At 57.2% G+C, this 12,966-nt stretch overlaps 2 protein-coding genes across 2 annotated transcripts in view; both read left to right on the forward strand.

Moving 5' to 3' along the window:
• Nucleotides 1-225: 225 nt before the first annotated feature.
• On the forward strand, nt 226-7,971 carry PGC (progastricsin). The gene is made up of 9 exons (XM_017657072.3): nt 226-383; nt 1,824-1,974; nt 2,367-2,484; nt 3,395-3,513; nt 3,991-4,190; nt 5,573-5,695; nt 6,305-6,452; nt 6,867-6,965; nt 7,679-7,971. The coding sequence occupies exons 1-9, from the start codon at nt 310-312 to the stop codon at nt 7,829-7,831; spliced, it is 1,185 nt and encodes a 394-aa protein (XP_017512561.1). The 5' UTR covers nt 226-309; the 3' UTR covers nt 7,832-7,971.
• A 1,415-nt stretch (nt 7,972-9,386) lies between these two features.
• TFEB (transcription factor EB) overlaps nt 9,387-12,966 on the forward strand; it is a 56,698-nt gene continuing 53,118 nt past the window's right edge. Inside the window, exon 1 of the mRNA XM_037005129.2 lies at nt 9,387-9,650. The gene's annotated coding sequence lies outside the window, so the exon portion shown is untranslated. The remainder of the gene's footprint in view (nt 9,651-12,966) is intronic.

Here is a 12,966-nt window from a genome sequence, read left to right on the forward strand (position 1 = left end):
AGACGCAGTCTTCACCAGCCCATCTTAGGGCCACTTTGTTCTTTCTTATCATTCTCACCTCCTGGCCTCCCACTGCTTTAATTAAAAAGTCAATAATATGAAAAGTCCTTAGCAGCCACCCTTGAGAGGGAAAACACACAGGAACAACTGATACACAGAGCACAGGGTACACATGGGACTGAGGTCATGCTTGTCCAGGGTAGGAGGGCAGGACTGGGCGAGATCCAGGGGGTATAAAGGGTGAGGAGGGCTCAGGCCTCCACTCCACTGTGCCCACACGACTGGCAGTAGCTTTTCCTCTTCGGCCCCATGGGAATCGGCATCATGAAGTGGATGGCAGTGGCTTTGGTCTGCCTCCAGCTCTTGGAAGCAGCAGTGGTCAGGTGAGTTGGGGGCCTGGATGTTGGCGTAGAGCCTGGAGCCCTGGAAGGGGTAGGCTGGCTAGGGGATGCCCCACCTACCTCTACTCTGGAATTCCTGCCTGGGGCAGGGAAGGCTCCCTGGGCCAGTGTAGGACTGGACTCAGAGGTGGGAGAAGATACAGCCTCTGTCCTCAGCACACTTCCAGGTAAAGGGAGAAAGGAGAAGCACACTCCCTTTTCCCATCTGAAAAGAAAAGATGGACCTGAAGCAGACAGTAGAGGTGACTGCCGCTCAAGCAGACCCTGAATGGCGGGTGTGGTTTCCTCCCGCAGAAAGGAGCAATTATTTCCAGATCAGGAGACCTGCTAGATCTGCTAACCATTTCCATAAGGCCCTGTTTATTTGGCAGACGCCACAGTCATCTAGGCACAGTCGTGCCATCCAGTACCGTAATCTCTACATGCTGAGGAGTCAGGAGATAGGGAGCGAGGTGGCATATGGCTCACAGGACACTGTGCAGCTTCCAGGCTGCCAGGCTGCCTGCCGCCCACTGCTAAGAAGCGAGGCCACAGGGGAAGAGACAGCTTCTCTCAGGAGCTTATTCTAAAATATGAATTCTGTAGAGGTGGCTAGCATGAAGCAACTACAGGTCTTCATAGCTCAATGTGAATGGGTTTAGCAGAGAATTTCTGGAGAATGCAGGGTCCTGAGGGGAGAGGAATTGGGATGGCAGCAAGCAAGTCTGGGAGGAAGGCCAAGGGTGATATGGGCAGAAGCCCATATTTCCTAAGTTCCAGTTGCAGAGCTGATCTGAGCTCCAGACCACCCAGGCCTCTTTCTCACTGCCCACGTGTCTTGAGAAGGGCAGTGAATGGCCCCAGGTCGGAAAATTAGCATCAGGGGCAGAACTTGGGCCCTGTCTGCTGAGTCCCAGTCTAGTGCTGTTACCCTGTACCCATGCCAGGGGCCTGGAGCCACCCCACCAGAGCACTGGGGTGGGGGAACTTTGCCATCTCTGAAACCTTTTTAAAAATGCAGTTCTCCTGCAAAGGGTAATGTCTGAAGGGCCTCTTCCTTTCCTGTGAAGGGATTTATGGGGTATTTGAGAGCAGAAGGCTGGACAGGATGAAGAACCACTGAGATGGGGTGGAGGCATGCACGAGTGAAGGCAAATGTTCCCTGAATCTTTGAGCAAGTCCTGAGAAGAGGTTTGAAAAAGAGGAGGGGAGTAAAAAGAGGCAAAGGAAGAAAGAGGGAGACACAGGGAAAGAAACAGTGTGAAACAGACAGAGATGGAGACAAAGACTGAGACACACAGACACACAAGCGTTCGGCCTGGGGGCAGAGAGACAGCAGACTGAGGCATAGGGTTAGAGATGGAGAGGGAGGGATTGAGGCTGGGCTGTAAGAGGTGCTGCAGGAAGGAGGGAGGGCCCTGTACTGACGCCCAGTCTTTCTAGAGTCCCCCTGAGGAAAACGAAGTCCATCCGTGACACCTTGAAGGAGAAGGGCTTACTGAAGGACTTCCTAAAGAAGAACATGTACGACCCTGCCCTTAAGTACCAGTTTGGTGGCTTCATTGAGGCCTATGAGCCCATGGCCTACCTGGATGTGAGTCTTGACCTTCCCTAGAGGTGCCCCTTTCCCTGCTGCAAAGGTGGGCGGCCAAGCCAGGTGGTGAGCAGCAGCTGTCCCCTCTGCACCCTCCCATGGGCCCCTGGGGCCTGCTCTCTTCTCTTGGACCTGCCAGTGCCGACCTCCTTGCCCAGGCACGGCATGGGGGAGCGGGAGCCTGCTGACCTGGCTGCTCAGTCCGCAGAGACGTCTGCGGCTGCCCAAGGCAGACACAGACTGAGGTCTGTGGGGTCTGGGCAAGCGTGGAGGGAGGCTTAGATCCCTGCTTCTGGTGTAGGCTGTGGGCCAGGGCTCTGCTCATGGAGGAGGCTGGGCCTGCACATCCCTGGGCCCCTCCAGAGCTAACAGCCTATTCCATGACTCCCCAGGCTTCCTACTTTGGCGAGATCAGCATCGGAACCCCACCACAGAACTTCCTGGTCCTTTTTGATACTGGCTCCTCCAACCTGTGGGTGCCCTCTGTCTACTGCCAGAGCCAGGCCTGCAGTGAGTGCTGGGCTGGCAGGGGAGGGCAGTGGGCGGGGGAGGGCACTGACACCCTCTGGGGAAGGTCAGTTGTCACAGGGGTTATTGTGCGGACCTTCAGCCTGGAGAGGACCAGGGGCTTGTCCCAGATCACACAGCACACCCAGGCCAGAGAGAAGCTGCCCCTTTGCCTTCCCTGCTCACCAGCACACATCCCTGCATCTGCTCCAGGCTACCACCCAGTATTGCCCCTCCCTGTCCATTTTACCCCACACTGTTCCATTCTGTTCCCTACGGGCAATGCCACTCCTTCCCACTCAAGTCTACAGCATTTCTGCTATTCCACTCCACACCACTATTTACTCAGTTCTCCCAGAGTGTCTCTGAGGCACCCGGGAGAACAATATAGGATGTGGTCTCTGACCTGTAGTCCTATTTGGAGACAGGCCACATTCCCCTCCTAAAAGCTGCCCTGCTCCCTGTCAAAGCCTTGGGGTGTGGGTCTGACACGTCTGATCTGAAAGGTCCCTTGCTGGCCCCACCCTGCGCTGTCTAAGGAAACTGGGGTGGCTGGCTTCCTGACTGGGGAGGGTCTGACAATGCAGGGTGCCCTGGGGGCTCACACACTTCTTCAGCTGTTGAGTAATTTCTTGGCACTCACTGTGTGCCAAGTGATCTGCCAGGAGTCAAGGAGATGGAGATGGATCCTAGGCCACCCGCCCATGGGGAGGTCACAGTCCTGGGGCACTCCAAGAGTCTGTATGGCAGAGGGGGCTTTGGGACCAAGACTGGTCAGACGCCATGGGCCTTCCAATGCCAGGAACCTGGCTCTGCAGCCAGGGTTGCTGAGGCCCTAGGATGTGAGCCCTAGGCTGGGAGACACAGCCCTCCAGCGGCCAGCCTGACCCCCGCATCCTCTCTCTGCCTGCAGCCACTCACTCCCGCTTCAACCCCAGCCAGTCCTCCACTTTCTCCACCAACTCGCAGTCCTTCTCACTGCAGTACGGCAGTGGCAGCCTCACGGGCTTCTTCGGCTATGACACTCTGACGGTCAGTAATGCGCCTGCCACTCCTGGTTCCCCATCCCAGGGTGCGGGGACCACAGGCGGGGCTGTGAGCTGCATTCTAACCTCACACCCTCAGAGTCTGATGGGGAGAATCAGATGGAGACTGAAAAATGTGGAGGAACACCTTAGGGCTCTGCCGTATAGGACAGGAAATCAGAACAGAGGGCTCGTTGACTAGGTCTCCTAACCCGATGAAGGCCATCAGGGGACACAGGATGAATGGGACACCCTGGTCCTCTTCCTTGAGGAGCTAAAGCCTGGGAAAAAGAGATGGGGTTGGGGTGGGGGCCGCAGTTGGGGCAGGCTACTCAGGAGAGTCTGCGGCTCCCACCAGCCCTGTTGGGAAGGGAAGCAGCAGAAGTGGGAGGGATGAAGGACAGAGCGTTAAGGGGTCTGAGGGCTTCTGGGGGAGGTGGAGGGAGGTACTCTTGTCATCTCCTGTCCTCTGCACTCTCATCAGGTCCAGAACATCCAGGTTCCCAACCAGGAGTTTGGCCTGAGTGAGAACGAACCGGGTACCAATTTCGTCTACGCAAAGTTTGATGGTATCATGGGCATGGGCTACCCGTCTCTGGCCGCAGGGAGGGCCACCACAGCCTTGCAGGGCATGCTGCAGGAGGGCGCCCTCAACAGCCCAGTCTTCAGCTTCTACCTCAGCAGGTGAGCAGCTGCTCCGCGGGCCCCAGCTCCCAGCCCACTGCCCTGGAGGCCAGAACAGCAGAGGCCGGATGCTTCGGGGCTCTGTCTGAGGCCTCCCAGAGGGCACTGGGCTCCAGCCACTCCTGTCCAGGGCCTTCTCTTCTGGGCTTCTGAGCTCTCCCTCAGCCCACCCCCTCGCCTAGGTCCCTGCATCTGTCCCTGGCCCACTTGGACTTTGCTTTGCATTCTTGGCCAGGATGGAATGTCGCTGCTTTGAGTGTCATTGCTGATTCTCAATACCTCTTAGATTTATCTCCTGCCCAGAGCTCCAGTTAGCTCATTTTCTTCTGACCCACAAATGTTTTCTACCTAGATACCTCTTCTGTATAGTAATCTGTTCCTTCATCACCTTTGATCTATTGTTCTCACCAGGTCCTGGAGTCTTCCAGTCTAGGCCCACCACTAACTCCTAATTGTACTCCTCCCTACAAGCACAGCTCTTCAGTGTGGAGAGTTGGGAGCTGGGCAGCAGGAGGGGTGTGTGCTTGCAATGGACTTTCCCTTCCTCTCTGGAATTAGCCAACCACCTTCTGGAGATAGTTGGCATCTATCTGGGGCTTAATCACTTGACTCTAACTCAACAATATTATCCTGTTTCTAATGTTGCTGATTTACTCGCTTCCTCAGTTTACAATTCCTGGGGAGTTTGGCCTTTAGGAGCTCCACCCAGTTAGTTCCACACTCAGATCAGCTACCAGGAGAGGCTGGAACGAATGCGGAATAGCCTTCTGTCCCCTCTACCAAGGGCCTCCCTCCCCGCCCAGCAGAAAAATAACCGGCTGGGCTCCGGGTCAGGCTTCCAGGCCCCACCAGCAGCGACAAGTGGAAGGGAGAAGAGGAGAGTGTGGGGAGGGGCTGACAACCAGTGGGGAGGGGCTGACAACCAGCAGCAGGATGCTGGGGGTACCTCATCTGGGAGACTGAGGCACTGGGAGTTCTGAGGTGGATATCTTGGGAGCCCCAGTCACAGAGGGGACTACAACCCCTTCCCTCAGGCACCCCCAGTGTGAGTGGGGACAGAACCCTGCCCTTGGGAAGCCCCAGTCTGAGGTGGGACACAGCCCTGCCCTCCGGAAGCCCCCGTCTGAGGGGAGACACAGCCCTGCCCTTGGGGAGCCCCCATCTGAGGGGGGACACAGCCCTGCCCTTGGGGAGACCCCGTCTGAGGGGAGACATGGCCCTGCCCTTGGGGAGCCCCCGTCTGAGGGGGTGACAGTTCTGCCTCAGGGAGCCCTAGTTTGGAGCTGCGGCAGGGCCTCTGTTTCCTTCTGAGGGTGACTGCTCAATAGGGAAGTCTTTTCCAGAGCTGTTCCCTGATTCACCCTTCCCTTTGCCTCCTGCAGCCAGCAGAGCTCTCAGAATGGGGGAGAAGTCATCTTCGGGGGTGTGGACAGCAACCTGTACACGGGGCAAATCTACTGGGCCCCCGTCACCCAGGAGCTCTACTGGCAGATTGGCATTGAGGAGTGAGTCTGTATTGGGGCCATGGGGAGATGGGCAGTTCTTTGGAGCTTCTGAGGCACTTCATGTCACACACACACACACACACACACACACACACACACACACACACACACACACACACATCCAGGTAATGCTGAAGGGCAGGGGGCAGAGGGCCCCTGAGGCCTGCCCCCACAAAGCCACAGCTGCCCCCTGCTGGAGTTTCAAGACCCAGCTCAACCTGAAGAAGAGGGGTTGTGTGGGGGACAACACAGGAAGGGGCAGGACTTGGAGTCCCAAACTGTAGTCCAGCCCTATGGTTTAGAGATTAGAACAAGTGTGTGTTGGGGGGACTAATTCTGTCAAAGCACTTATAGCAATCAGTGGCCCTGGCTTTCAGTGTTTCTAGAACTTTGCTTGGAACTTTTAGAAAGAGGTTCCATGGCCATTTAGGATAGGCTCTGATATGTTGCGAGGCTGGGGAATGGCTAGATTGACCTCTGCAGAGTCCTTACCTTTCTGAGATGTACTTTGACTCTGTGGCTGTAGCTGTTTGTCCCTCAGTGGTGGGGACAGCTGCCCTAACTGCCCCCAGCTGGAGGTGCTGAGGCCACTCATGTGCTCCCACTCAGGTTCCTCATTGGCGGCCAGGCCTCAGGCTGGTGCTCCCAGGGCTGCCAGGCCATCGTGGACACAGGCACATCTCTGCTCACTGTTCCCCAGCAATACATGAGTGCCCTTCTGCAAGCCACGGGGGCCCAGGAGGACCAGTATGGACAGGTGGGTCTTGGGGAGGTGTCCCCCTTCCCTCGGTGAGGCCAGCCAGCAGGTGTTTATATCCTGAGAGCACAGGGGTAGCTTAATTCTTGGCCTCTGTGCTTTCTGATGCCCCTGAGCACTGGAGGTGTGGGGCCCTGGGATGACTAGGGTGGGAAGCCTTGAGGCTGATTCAGGGCCACCAGATGCTTGTGCTGAGGGGATGTGGGGAGGTTACTACTAGGCGGAATTCCCTCTGAGCTCCAGATTCCCAGAGAAAACAAGTTAAGCACTTGCTGGGCTTTGGAGTAAGAGCAAAATAACTGGAATGTGGGGCCAAGGACGTGGGGTGAGCGGGAGCAGAGGGCTGAGGTGATGGGGTTGGCAGGCACTCTCGGGTGGGAGATGAGGCAACCTGGGCCCTGTTCCACTCTGCAGTTTTCCGTGGACTGTAGCTCCATCCAGAACCTGCCCACCCTCACCTTCATCATCAATGGTGTGCAGTTCCCTCTGCCACCCTACTTCTACATCCTCAACGTAAGTCCTGGTGGCCGCTAGCCTGCGGGGATATGATGGGGGGCGGGGCCCGGGGAGAAAGGGGAGGAGCCAGAAATGCTGGGTCTCTCCCTTGTGCCACTTGCCAGCTCCTCTCAGCGCGGATTTGTTTTCACTGCTCATTGATCCTAAACCCCTTCTCTGGAATGAGGCTGTGAGATAGAAGACTGTCCCTATTATTACTTATTATTATTAAGTAACGGGGAGGCACTTTGTTGAGTACTTAACTGGAGAGGCCAACATGTGAAGTCCTTAGCCTATGTCATCCCACCTAATTGTCACAACATTCAATGAGGGAGACACTAAATTCTATGTCACAAGGGAAAACTTGGAGGTTCAGAGAGGTTAAGTGACTCAAGGCTACACAGCTAGTCAGGGTGAAGCTAAGGTATGAATCCGAGTTGGGCTGGCCTCCAAAGGCTTTACTACTAGGCTGATCTGCTCCAAACTGGGAGCAGGAGGGAGGTGGGCAGGAACCCAGGGAGAGGAGATCCTGCAGAGAGCCACTGCAGCCTGCATTCACCCATTCCAGAAATCCCTCTCCCCAGCCCCTGCTCTGGCGGCCTGGGGCCCTCAAGGGCAGAAGCTCGGGCTCACCCATTTCTGCATTTGTGCCCCTGGCCTGGGGCTCAGGGCTGAGCAGTCCTTGTCCAGCTGTGAGGAATGCCTGAGTGCTGCCCTTCTGTGTTACACAGAACAATGGTTACTGCATCGTGGGAGTCGAGCCCACCTACCTGCCCTCCCAGAACGGGCAGCCCCTGTGGATCCTTGGGGACGTCTTCCTCAGGGCTTATTACTCCATCTACGACATGGGCAACAACAGAGTGGGCTTCGCCACTGCCGCCTAGACTCAGTGCTTGGATGCCTGGGACCCTTTCTTCCTCTAGGCCCCCTACCCTGCAGGGGGTTCTCTCTGGGCTTTTCCTCTGGATTCAGCCTTTCTTTTCTGGACTCTGGACTTTCTCTAATAATAAATAGATCTTCTCCATGTTGGCCAGACTGTTGTTCTCAGAGGGGAGTTGTGGCCTGTAAGGCAGCTCCTAGTCTTGGAGAATGGGGAGAGTGAGTCGGGGGATGGACCTGCTGAGCCAAGTCCTCCTGGAGTTGCTAGAAAGTTTCCAGGTGGGTCACTGAGATTCTAAGAGAAATGGAACATAAGGTAGGGCCTAGGGATGGGCTCTGTACCTCTCTGAGCTTAAAGCCTGTCCATAGCTTCTCTCAGCAAAGGGAAGACAGTGGTGGGGGCATCAAGGCAGGGCATTTCTTTATGATGGGAAGAGGGGCCTTACTCCAACAAGCCAAACTGCTCTGATGACCTCGCTTACCAAGCTAACACCAGAATTATCCTGTGCATGTCCGACACATGTCCACCAGCAGCATGATTAGGGGCGCAGTGAATCCCAAACCTAGGCCTCCATCTCCTTATCTGTGATCAGATTTGCACTAGGAGTTTTCTGTGCACTTCTAACAGTGATGGGTCCTTGAGGGAGGATGGTAAGGCCACCAGCTCCTATTCCCAGTTCAGGGCTGTGTTAAATGATAGTTTCCCCCAGACTGCTCTGTCCCAGGGCCTACATTTGAAGAAGGGCTGGCCCTAACCACGGACAAGAGGGATCACTACTTGAGTTACATGGAAATCAAGCCCAGTTGCTGTAACCAATTGAGCAAGACATCTTGTCCCTCTGGACTTCATCCCTGTCCTACTTAGGACCCACCCAGAAAAAGACCCCCAAACCTGGGGCAACATGGGATGGGGAGGAGGAGGAAGAGGAGAATGCAGAAAATGATGGTTCAGTGTCCTGTAACTTCCAACAGGGGAAGGTGTCAAGAAAGGAGATCAGAAAGTTTCGGTCCAGCAATGTGGATTGATGAGGCCTAGGTGGGGAGGGGGTGTAAATGGAAAATTCCTAAGGGGAGGGGAGGTAGACCCCTTCTACAACTGTCTTTCACCCTGTCCTACAGTGGCTGGCCCCACCCTCGTGCCTTATGTTTAGGAGCGGGGCTAAAAGCGCAAGATTGAAAACTGGAGGGAAACTGAGGTTTGTCATGCTGTAGTTCCTATGCAATAGCCCACCACCTGGGACCTGACATCTTTCCTAGGCTCTTGTAAAAGGAGCTGGCTGTAGGCCTCTCCTTGGGGTCAGACAGGCTCGTAGTGAGCTCAGTCATCACTGAAACGAAAACTTGGAAAAGGGGAAGAAACGAAGTGGAATAAAGACTCCAAGTTTAAACGCCGAGTCCCCAGTCCCTGTACCTGCACAGGCCTGGGACCCACCAAGTGAGACTACAAATCCCGGCGAGCCCTGCCAGGACTACGCTTCCCAGCGGGCGCCGCGGCAGACCGACGGGGGGGCGGGACGGGGCGGGGCCGCAGGGGGCGGATGCTGCCCTCTGCCGGGCGCGGCGGGAAGTGGGTGCGGAGTGACCGCGGGAGCCCGAGTGCCCGGCGCGGGGCTCGGTGACAGCGGAGGCGGCGGCCGCGGGCTGGAGCGGCGGCAGCGCCGACGGCAGCTGGAAGGGCGGACGGGGAGGGCCTCCCCGGTGGCACTAGCTGGAGGAGGCCGGGAGGGGGCGGCAGGCGCAGCTCGCGGGCCGGACACCTGAACTTGGGACAAGTTGCCAGAGCTGCGGGGCGCGAGTGGCGGACGGATTGACCTTCAGAGCTAGGTGAGTAGGGCCAGGAGGAAAGGGTGCTTGGAAGGCTCGGAACCCCCGACCCAGGCCACCCCGCTCCCATCCCTTCGGTCCGGGAGACAGGTGGGTGGGTGGAGGTGCCGGCTGGAGAGAGGAGCGGGACGGTGTGTACCGCGCCGCCATCCGCGCCGCAGTCTGTCTAGCCCGGGACGCCCGGCGCCTGGCCGGTGCGGCACTGCCCCCACCCCACCCCACCGTGTCCGGGAGCCCCTCCGGCGCCTCCCTTCAGGCCGGGGGCTGGGGGCGGCTTCTCCGCGACCTTATGTAACCAGGCGGGAGGGGCAGGGGCGGGCACGGGCCTTCCCGGTTCGGGAGCTGGGCGTCGAAGGGGCGTGGGGCGTGGGAGTGAACTTGCAAGAAGTTTGAGGGACGTATGGGCCCTGAGCCCACTCCCTCTCCACCGGACGCGGCTGGGACGGGTGGTACGGCGGAGGGCACCGGACTCAGAGAGGTGCGGGGGCCGAGTCCAGCCCGGCCTTGCCTGGCTGGTCCCGGGGAGTGGGAGGGCCGGAGCGGCGCCACGCCCCGGGGGCTGGGCTGCTGGAGAGGGGCGGGTGGAAGTACCATCCCCCCCCAACTCCTTTCCCGTCCCTTCCTCCCCCTCGGTCTCTGGAAGAAGTCGTCTCTGTCCGAGTCCCCTGCTATGTCTTTTTCTCTCCCTTGCATTATTCCACGACCTTAGGGAACCCCAACCCCAGAGCTCACCGTCTGTCCGGCACCCCTTTTTCTGCTTTCCCTGGAGCTCCCAGCCATCTGCTTCCCCCCCTTCCCCCGCTCCCGAAGACCCCCCACCATCTCGGTTCTAAATCCCGGAAAACACGCCCCTTTTCCCCTATATACTCGGAGTCTGCGCCGCCCAGCCCCAGGCTGTCCCGCCCCCCAAGTCAGCGCCCATTCTCCCCACCTCCCCGTACCCCGGCCAGCTATTGGGCCGCAGCGCGTCCTCTTTCCTCCTCGAAAGGAGCGGACTGTTGCCAGCTCGGTCCCCACCCCGCGGCCCCCTCCCGTCTCGGGGTTCTGGCTTCACGCATGGCTGCCCTGAGCTGCTCCGGGTTGCGCGAGCAGGTTCGCACCGCAGCCGCCTGGTGCGCCCCAGCCCGGAGCCCAGTCGAGGGGAGGGCGGGCGCTCGGGGCGGGCCTCGGGGCTCGCGCGCCCGCACAGCCCGGAGCTCTCCTCGTCATTCCCTGCCGTCCCCTCTCCGCGGAGTCCTTCCTCGAACCCCAGTCCCCTCCAGCCTTGGTTCTCCCTCCTGTCTGTTCTGGGGACGGTTCTGCGCGGATAGTTTTCTGTGCTAAACTTGGGCGCAGTGCGTTCTTTGGCTTAGCGTTCGCTGAGGAAACGTTAATTACCGCCTAGCCTCCACCCCCCGCTCTGAGCGAAAGGAGTGCTGAGTCGAGCAAGGAAAGGTTCAGGGCCAGAGCAGGCCCCCAGCGACACCTCTGGAATGTGGGCTTGGGCCCGTGCACCCTGCCCTGTCCGAGATTCCACCGGCCCCAAAACCTGGCCCTCTTGGGCACCTGAGGGGGTGCGAGGTAGGGGCCTGGTCTCTGGCTTCCGCTAGGGCAGCCAAAAGTAGTACGCTCAGATAAAAATGCAGATCCTGGCTGGTTGGCCTGTACCTCCTGAGACCTTCTCTGTGCCCAGCCTGCGAGACGGCCCCCAGGCCCTGCCCCCAGGTTGATGGCAGTCTCCTGGAGAGACTGCCAGCAATAGGTAAAGGCCTGCCAGAGAGGCACTGAAAAGGGAAGGGCTGGCTGCCCTGAGAGCCCTCCCTGGTAGCCTTTGGGTATGCTGGTACCATGCCTCAGTTTCTCCAGCTGTAGGAAAAATAGCAATTCACTTGGCCCTCTTCTTTCTGCCTGCCTCCTGGCTGCTGGGATAGATGAACTAGGAACCATGCAGTGTAAATGAAGGACTGTTTGTGGCGGCTCTGTGCTGTGCTTCTCTGGGAAGGGAGCCAATATTGCTTACAGTTTACAAGGCCTGTTACAGCTGCAGTGCTATTTTGTCCTCAAACCAGCTCTGTGAGATGCAGCCAAATGGGAGTCCCTGGTTCTAAGTCCCATGAAAAGGGTGCAGGGGTGAGGGCAGGAGACATCCAGGGAGAAGCAGCTAGGCTTCGGAGGGCTGATGGCCAGGTAACTCATGGTCAGAGACGGGCAGGGGGTGGGCCAGGGCAGACAGCAATCCATCCAGGGTCCTGGAATGGTGGAGACACCCAATGGCCACCCCCATTGCCAGCCAGGCCCCCCTTTTGGCCCCTCAGCTGTAAAGTAGGTGGGAATGGCCTCACCCCTAGGGCCTGGTGGCCCTCTGAGGGTCTGGCATCAGGCCCTGGTCCTCCTGGGGCTCTGTTTATGGCTGTAATTGCATTATTAGCCAGAGTTTATAGTTACTTAGCACCTGCCCCCATAGGGAGTGGCTCAACCACCCCCTGGCTTCTGTCTCTTCCTTTTCAAAGTCAGCTTGGTTTCTGCCAGCAGTGATAGCAGGGGTTTCCCCAGCTGCAGCTGGTGTGCAGGCCAGGTTGGTCCTTTGTCTTATGGATGGAGGGCAGTCAGTGCTTGGGGCCCAGCTTGGGGCTGCCCTGGAGATGACCATGGAAATTGGGTTGGCCTCCTCTGATGCAGAGGGAGGGAGTTCAGGATTTCCAGAGCTGCCAGAAGTATCCACATCTCAAGATGCAGTAAGATATATACATGTAATATGTATATCCTCATTTGAAAAGAGACAGATAAAAAAGCACACACCTTACAAGCTGTAGTGAGAATTTGGGGGGGGAACCATGCCTGGTACATGGTGAGTCCATGGCATTGCTCTGTGTGTGGGGGTTGTGTAATTGATGGGAGCACGCGGTTATGAGATTATAGGTACTGGGCATGTATGTGTAGATGAACTGTGTATACACATGTCTGTGAGAGTGTAACAACACATTGTTAATAGATTATTCAGGTATTCTCTTTATGCTATAATAGGACAATATTACAATGAAATTTAGTTATAAACAATCGTTGCCAACATTTATTGTGTATTTATTCTTTGGAATGAGGCGGGAGTTACTATTTTCATTATATGGATTCAGAGAAGTTAAACAAATTGCCTGAAGTCACATAGCCTGGAAGTGGTAGGGATTCTAACTCAGGCCCAGCTGCCTCCCAAATCCATGTTTTCTCAGTCCCTAAAGAAAATCACTTCAGAGTTTCCCAGGTGTTCTCTTCATCTTAAAAGTGGGGGGTGTGGTGGTCTGGGAACCTTCTTTGCCCCATCCAGGGTCTCCTGCTCTGAGCA

Source organism: Manis javanica, chromosome 16 (genome assembly GCF_040802235.1).
Source record: "Manis javanica isolate MJ-LG chromosome 16, MJ_LKY, whole genome shotgun sequence".
Classification (NCBI taxonomy): domain Eukaryota; kingdom Metazoa; phylum Chordata; class Mammalia; order Pholidota; family Manidae; genus Manis; species Manis javanica.